Below are 7489 nucleotides of genomic sequence, written 5' to 3' on the forward strand. Positions count from 1 at the left end.
GTAAGTGTATGAATGTAAAATAAAGGACTAAAAACAAAATAACTAAATACAGAATCTCCGTTTAACTGAAAAGGAAAATTGGCCGAAGGTAATTCACAGAAGTGCAAATAGTATCAGTCTCTTATTCAAATAAAGAAAATGCAGAAAATTCAGCAGTGGCTGAAGTAGCCCTATGGCAGCTAACCAGAGCCCACAGGATGGGAGGACTACACATGGGGTTGTAGACATACAGTATACATATTTTGGATTGAAGAAAGGAAACAGATACAGTGTAATTTCAGTTTACAGTAAATACAATTGAACGGATGTTGTAAAAGAACACGAGACATCATTTCAAGGAGATGAATTTTATTATCCATAATGAACATCATAGTAAGTCAGCATGACTGGCAATGCTGATATAAGGAAACCACAACTACAGTGTTCATTTTAGATAACCTACTATGTTGAATGACAGTGTTTTATTTAGCATTCACAAACCACAAACAGGTAGATTAAACTTACTTTGAAGTCTTGTTTCTTTACCTTTCCTTGCCTAACATTTTAGGCCTGCTACATTTATTTATTCACTCACAAAGTTATCTACACACAACTGCTCAGTATCCATGTAAATTCTTCATCACATTATAGTTGGGGGGAAATACTGCATTATCCATGTCTGAATTTATAGTGCAGCGTCTCTTAGTCAGCAAAGAGCCAGACCTCATTGTGTCTGTTGATCAGTCGTATGAGGGGGTCATACCCAGCTGCCACAAACCTATCTGGGTTGAAACTCTTCCCTGCAGCCTCAAGAGAAGCCTTTAGCTGATCTACATTATCATAGGCATCAGCTTCGGATGCCACCCCACCAAAGCTCCTAATCAAGAGCAAGACAAAATAGGGGAGAGGAAGGAAAACGTGAGGTGACAGTGTTGATAAGATCTGCATTAGTGAATGGAAAAACACTCAAACATAGATAGATAGATAGATAGCTAGATAGATAGATAGGTAGACAGGTAGATAGACAGACTAGTTCCTGGGTGAAGACTCATACCTGACATAAACTGTGCCAGCGGGTATGTCCGTCTCCTTGATGGTGGCATCGTTAGGTTTGGGCAGATGGGTTTCTGGAGGAACTGGCCAGGACACAGACCCATGTTTCTCATCGCCATCCCCCTCCACCAGGATAATCCTAGGCCAGGGCAGGTCTACATTGGCCTCTGTTCAAATACAGCAAAGGGACAGTCTCATAACACTCATTCTCAGATGTCAGAACATACTGCACACACAAAGACTGAGGAAAATAGTGTGTTCTCTTGTTCAATCATATATATGATTATTAACAGATAACTCTTACTTTCTTCATTTTCTCCTTTGCTGTAATAATAGAGTGTCCAAAGCGCTTTTTTAACTTCCTCTTTGTTAGGGATGGCGACGTCTATGGTGATCCAATGAGAAGCGTTGTAGAAGCGTTCTTCGAAGTCCTTGTTTGAAAATAAAAAATGCATACCATCTTTATGCCAATTTCACAGGTCAAGGTGTAAAAACAATGGCCCACATGTTACACATGTTATTATTCCATAAGAGTCTATGAAACACAGCACAGGCATAGTCAAAAGCTCAGTTTGAATGATAAAACAATGCAGATTGTCCTTTACTGGCTATTGTGATTGTGAACAGTTTTACCTCATTGGTATGAACATCTGTGAACTCAGGGCAGTCGTACCCATGACAGAACCATGGAGCATCCCAGCCTCTCACACAAACCAGACAGAGAGTCCACACAGCTAAAAGTCCCTGGAATGTCATCGTCACACAGGTTCCTGGAACTGCCTGACCATAAAAGAAAGAGATTTGATAATAAGGGGAAAAAGATTTTAAAAGCATCATGTGAAAATATCAGCATACTGTATGTACACTGATCATATGAATAGACAAAATGGATGAATACACAATGTTTTATATTGATGCCTATGAGACATGCCATAAACCTACAAACAGCCAACAAATCAACTATGCTGACCTATATCTCAATACTGTATCAGAGATCCACTCAAAAAGTCACAACTGAACTTGTCAAGTGGTGCAAAGTGGAGACATGTCTCTGACATTGTTACTGCATGACCAGGCTGCTTCAGAGGCCAATAAAGACTCTACTATACTATACTGTATACTATACTATACTATACTATACTATACTATACTATACTATACTATACAATCAGAGGCTACATTTTTGCACTTTGATGATGTCATCACATCACCAAAAGTATTGTTTTTACCTAAAATATTTGGCAGTATTTTTAAACTACAAAAATGCACCTATAAAGTATTTTGCTAGAAAATGCAAGGCCATTTTCTTCAACTCAATAAAATACAAATGACAAAATAGTATTTTGTATTTCAAATACGTATTTCAAATACATGTATCATAAATACTGCCCATCCCTGTTTCTCAGCTATAATTGTTAATATTTAATGAGAATTGGATAAGGAAATATGAGAAACTAAAATAACTTTTCCAAAACTATTATTGCAAATTGTTGGTAGACAAAACTTGTCAGTAAAATCAATCCAAAGTCAAGAGTGCAAACATGTTAGAACATAGACTGCAAACAAATGCATCATTTTACCTGCTTTCTGATGTTGTTGCAGCTGGTCTGGCAGGCTGACTGAAGGTGTCGGGAACAGATCCTTCACTCAGCTTGTCCTTTAAGTAGCCACACATATGCAGACTGGTGGACAAACAAGTTTGGTGACTTTGGTAACTGGTGTGAAATAAGAGTCTCTCTCTCTCTCTCCCTCTCTAAAAGTCACATGTGTGTAAATGTACCAAAAATATTGAAACATTATGGAAAACATGAGCTACAATTCATTTATAGAATTCAGTGAAACTAGTAAAGTTGATTATGGAGCTGAGATAACTCACAGATTTTACATAATCTAGGAAGAATTATCTTTTGTGAAAATTTGTGAAATAACGACTTCGTATTTCACAATTCCTGTTACTTTATGTTCTCAGATAGGGATAAAGGAATGTCTGTGGTCATCATGCCATTTTAAGTGTCTGCCAAATCCCATAACCATAACTATTGGATGGTGTTTGATAAGAAGCTGGCATTTAATGCAATCTGACATTTACTCGTGAGCTCCATCCTCTGGTGTACAGTGGTGGGTCTGTGTTTGGTGTAGTCGAAGTCATCCGTGATGTGGGCATACCTGGAATCGTGTTATATTTATAAAACATTCAGTAACATAAAACACCTAATCATTTTAATAAACTGTAGCCTAAATTTAATTGCAACATATCTTCTGAGGGCTTATATGAGGATTTCACATAAGGACTGTCTATTAGCACCCTCTAAAGTAGGCTACACTGTACTCTGTATTAGATAAATGTTATCAGTAAGACAGCATTGATCTACTTCAAATATCTCATAGTCTACAAATGGTTTTTTACATCTCTACAATAATTAACACAAATATGAAACACTTTCTGTACACCCTCCATTTAGTGCTACACACAGCAGGTGTCGCTAGTTTACAAGTATTCATTCCTTAATTCCCAAATCACTCAGTGCGTGTGTGTGAGAAAGAGAGAGAGAGAGAGAGAGAGAGAGAGAGAGAGAGAGAGAGAGAGAGAGAGAGAGCGTTATACCACGAGTCAGCCACTCTGCCGAATCGCTCCGTTGCACTTTCTGTTAAGAGCGGCGGTGCTTCAGCAGTCAGTCCTCTGCGTCTGTCCATGCATGCACTAAGGGGCCGCGCCACCGTACGGAGTGGACACGGTGTGGGAAGGCATGCTCACTTGCGGTGCTGAAGTCGGCGAGTGGGTCTCCCAGAGACGGGCTGCTAACCCATTTGGAAAAGGTGCTGATTTAGGGCAAGTCTCTCAGCAGTTGGCTTTATTTCATTTTTAGGAGGCGGAATGGATAGCGCAAAGAGATTGACCATGTTGTAGCCATTTTCACCGGCCATCGGAAAGAGGGCATTTTGGCTGAGAGCGGGCGAGAGGGTTGGGCAGTTTGCTTCCGTTCTGCCGCTGCACTTTTTCAGGTGTCAAGTAAGTTTGTGCCGATGGAGAAGCCAACGCAGCCTCAGCACCAGGCGGCAATGGCGAAGAACACAGAAAGTCAGTCCGAGGACCTTTCTAAACTGTCGGATGAGGATTTAATGAAGTGGAGTAAAGAGGAATTAGTTCGCCGGTTGAGGAGAGCCGAAGGCGAGAAAATGAGTGCCATCCTGGACCACGGTAACCTCATCCGAGAAGTGAACCGAAGGCTTCAGCAGCATCTGAACGAGATCCGCGGGTTGAAGGTAAGACGCGCCCAGAGCATACGAGGACACCCAACACTCCCCGGTAGCCTTAACTCTAATAAATAGAAATAGGTTGAAGAAAGTGCAACGGTTGAAGAAAAGGCTAAGTCATGCATTGTCAAGATAGTTGTGCATGTGGCAATATTTCTTACCTAGTGATATTTGCCTCGGCTTTCATATACCGATGGATGATTGATTTTTTATAGAACATGCTAGCCTACAGGTAACGTTGTAAAGACATTGTCACAGATGTTCGTGCCTAAATCACACATTTAAAGCCTTCGTCTGTGTTAAAGGTTAATTTTCTGTTCATGAAAAGGTCTTAATTACCCTCTCCGGTGAAATTCTCTAGCTATGCAAGGAAAGACACACTTGTTGCTCTTGAGATCAGGACGAAAATAATTTAATTCGTTTACCGTGCAAAAGTTGTACAGTTTACATGCTTTGTAGTAATTTTATGCATAAGTGGACAAGACAGCGACCTCACTCCCCCCCAAAATTTTCACTGACTACCCATGGAATATGGATTAGAAGGTAGAGTAACTGTGTAGGTTAGTTGTTAGACAAATGAGTGTAACGCTGTGACAGTGCAGCACTGGTAATTGGTCAGATGGAATCTCACCTGTCTCCATGGTTTGACCAATTGTAAAAGAGCCATGTAGACATGGATAGAAATCTTAAAGCCTTTGCGTAAGTTTGTCCAAAAAATAAATAAAATTAATGGATTTCTCCCAGCACATTATTTAGCATTAGCTATGCAAAGACAGATAGACAGAGTAGGTAATATAAGTAGGTGGGGACTCTTGATGCCCAGTTGCAGACTCACTCAGACTACAACTATATTGCTAAATGATATATCTGTCTGTTTGACGATGCTTGTCTCATTGGCACTTCCTGCAATTGAAGGATATCAACCAGAAGCTGCAGGAGGACAACCAGGAGCTGCGTGACCTCTGCTGCTTCCTGGACGATGACCGTCAGAAAGGCAAGAAGGTGTCACGCGAGTGGCAGCGTCTGGGCCGTTACAGTGCTGGGATCATGCGCAAGGAGGTGACGCTCTACTTGCAGAAGCTCAAAGAGCTGGAGCAGCGGCAGGAGGAGGTGATCAAGGAGAACCTGGAGCTCAAGGAGCTCTGTCTCATGCTGGACGAGGAGAAAGGAGGCGGTGGAGGTGGTGGTGGTGTCGGGGGAGGCCTGGGGGGACAGCAGGGAAGCTTGCTGGGCGGAGGAGGGCCAGGCGCGGCGGGGTGTCGGAGCTCCATCGACAGCCAGAGCAGCCTGTCGCATGCGACGGTGCCGGGCCTGCTAAGAGACGTGGGCGACGGCAGCAGTACGTCCAGCGCCGGCAGCACCGACAGCCCTGACCACCTGCACCACAAGCAGCAGCTGCTGGCCAGCACGGGTCACACAGGCACCGGCAGCCCCGACCACCACCTGCACAAGCTGCGGCCCGGGCTGGCACCGGGAGGCGGGGAGGACCCAGGCACGGGCGGTGGCGGCGGCGGCGGTGACCGGCCGGGCCGGCGGAGGAGCAGCAGCCCGGAGTACGCGGCCCACACCTTGCCCCAGGTGTGCCGGCCCCGCTGTGGCTCGCTCTCAAGCCCTGACCACAAGCTCCTCCGCGGCCTCAGCCCAGAGAAACATCACCACGGCGGCGGAGGCAAGGCGGGCCTGGCCCCCCGCGGCAGCCCCGAGCAGTACTCCAAGCACCCGCACCTGCTGGTGTCCGGCCAGGTGTGTCCCGGCAGCCCCGAGCTCTTCAAGAAGCACCACCGCGGGAGCATGGGCAGCGTCGTCTGCGGCAGCCCCGACGGCAAGCAGGTGGTGACGGGCACGCCCGAGCACCTGCAGAAGGGACGCGTGATCTCCGGGAGTCCCGAGTCCATCCGCCACCACTTCGGGGCCAGCCCGGAGCACGGCAAGTTTGGCAGCCCCGGCAGAGAGATGGTCCACAAGAGGCAGGGAGGAGAGGAGATGTCGCCCCATCACCGGGGTCTCTACAACGGCATGAATGGTGGGTCCGACTGGAGCCTGCTGTAGCTCTGTTTTTTATACGTGCTGAAACGCGACCGCGGAGCACTGTGTCTGTACAAATATGCAGCCTTTTGGCAAAACATCGGCAATGACTGACCTGGAAAAATTCAAAACAGGGGGCCTTATAGGAGTCTGCAGTCTTGCCATCCAGCCAGGCACTAATCCATTGCATTCAAATCCAATTTTGCTTTTAATTTAACTCATTTTGTTGCTCCTGTATTTCGGAATGGCAACCGAGTCAAATCAGTAAAGCTAAATGTTTTAGTGTCTGGCTCGAGCAAATCCTGAGCTATTGGGTGCAGACCGGTGGTGTCAAGTCTTGGTCCTGGAGGGACACAGTTTTCTGCAGGCGTTCGTTGGTCAACGTTGAACCAGCCTCTCATTCACAAACACCCTGGGATCCATTTTTTCCCGTTGCGCTTTGGGGGAAAAGGCCAGGAGAGGGGAACCACTCATCCGATCCGTGTGGTCAGGGACGGGAGCTAAGCCATTATGAGCAGAGGCACAACTAAGCCCGGGGACACTGCAGCCCTCCAAGACCAGGAATGGACACCACTGTTTTTACCAAAGGCTCCCAGGTGAGTGAAGGACAACAGACGTGGCTGATACATGGGGACTTTTCTCGAATCTCTTTAGTGGTTTGCAGAGAGGGAACCACTGTGCTCTGTCTGTCTGTCTACCTGTCTGTCTGTCTGTCTATCTGTTTGTCTGTCTGCCTATCTGTCCCTCTACCTGTACCTTTACTTCATCTTCTCTCTCTCTCTCTCTCTCTCTCTCTCTCTCTTTTTCTCTTTCTCTCCTGCACTCATGCTCTTTCAGGTACAGAACAGTCCCAAGGACTGTTTCTCTCAGGGTGTCTGGTGACAATGTAGGTAACCCATGTGCATATGTATGGGGATGAGTCAGACACGTAACACACACACACACACACACACACACACACACACACACACACACACACACACACACACACACACACACACACACACACACACACAAACACAGACAGACAGACAGTCCCTGGGGTACACCACATAGCACAGCTGGATTCTTTCACTCTACTAAATTGTACTAAATCAACAATTTCACAAGTTACAGTAAGACATTTAATGTTTAGCAGAACAGATCATAGACAAATATGAAGGAAGGCCTTTTAATA

General features: G+C 45.4%; 2 protein-coding genes across 3 annotated transcripts; one reads left to right on the forward strand and one right to left on the reverse strand.

Annotated features, from left to right (window-relative positions):
• Positions 1 to 331: 331 nt before the first annotated feature.
• LOC143124421 (heme-binding protein 1-like) lies at positions 332 to 2714 on the reverse strand. Of its 2 annotated transcripts, none has more exons than XM_076285932.1 (5): positions 2613 to 2714; positions 1666 to 1812; positions 1337 to 1463; positions 1034 to 1199; positions 332 to 856 (listed from the first exon to the last, which is right to left on the reverse strand). In XM_076285932.1, exons 2-5 carry the CDS (start codon positions 1786 to 1788, stop codon positions 682 to 684), a joined length of 591 nt encoding a protein of 196 aa, XP_076142047.1. In that variant the 5' UTR covers positions 1789 to 1812; positions 2613 to 2714; the 3' UTR covers positions 332 to 681. The 2 variants fall into 2 exon arrangements, with proteins under 2 accessions (XP_076142047.1, XP_076142048.1); XM_076285933.1 differs by having other exon boundaries at positions 1666 to 1808; positions 2613 to 2708.
• Positions 2715 to 4056: 1342 nt separating this feature from the next.
• On the forward strand, positions 4057 to 6336 carry ccdc85a (coiled-coil domain containing 85A). Its single transcript, XM_076285095.1, has 2 exons — positions 4057 to 4296; positions 5203 to 6336. The coding sequence occupies exons 1-2, from the start codon at positions 4057 to 4059 to the stop codon at positions 6334 to 6336; spliced, it is 1374 nt and encodes a 457-aa protein (XP_076141210.1).
• Positions 6337 to 7489: the final 1153 nt, after the last annotated feature.

Source organism: Alosa pseudoharengus, unplaced genomic scaffold (genome assembly GCF_046254945.1).
Source record: "Alosa pseudoharengus isolate Yale_2024_CS ecotype anadromous, Long Island Sound unplaced genomic scaffold, YU_APseudo_1.1 YU_APseudo_1.1_scf_15, whole genome shotgun sequence".
NCBI classification, from domain to species: domain Eukaryota; kingdom Metazoa; phylum Chordata; class Actinopteri; order Clupeiformes; family Clupeidae; genus Alosa; species Alosa pseudoharengus.

Bases quoted from the DNA above. Each gene is read 5' to 3' on its own strand.
- ccdc85a (XM_076285095.1), top strand. From the start codon at position 4,057: ATGGAGAAGCCAACGCAGCCTCAGCACCAGGCGGCAATGGCGAAGAAC. The intron at 4,297-5,202 runs GTAAGACGCGCC...CTGCAATTGAAG, and splicing joins ACGAGATCCGCGGGTTGAAG to GATATCAACCAGAAGCTGCA.
- LOC143124421 (XM_076285932.1), bottom strand. From the start codon at position 1,788: ATGACATTCCAGGGACTTTTAGCTGTGTGGACTCTCTGTCTGGTTTGT. The intron at 1,200-1,336 runs GTAAGAGTTATC...GTATTTGAACAG, and splicing joins CAAAGGAGAAAATGAAGAAA to AGGCCAATGTAGACCTGCCC. The intron at 857-1,033 runs GTATGAGTCTTC...GCTCTTGATTAG, and splicing joins GCTGGCACAGTTTATGTCAG to GAGCTTTGGTGGGGTGGCAT.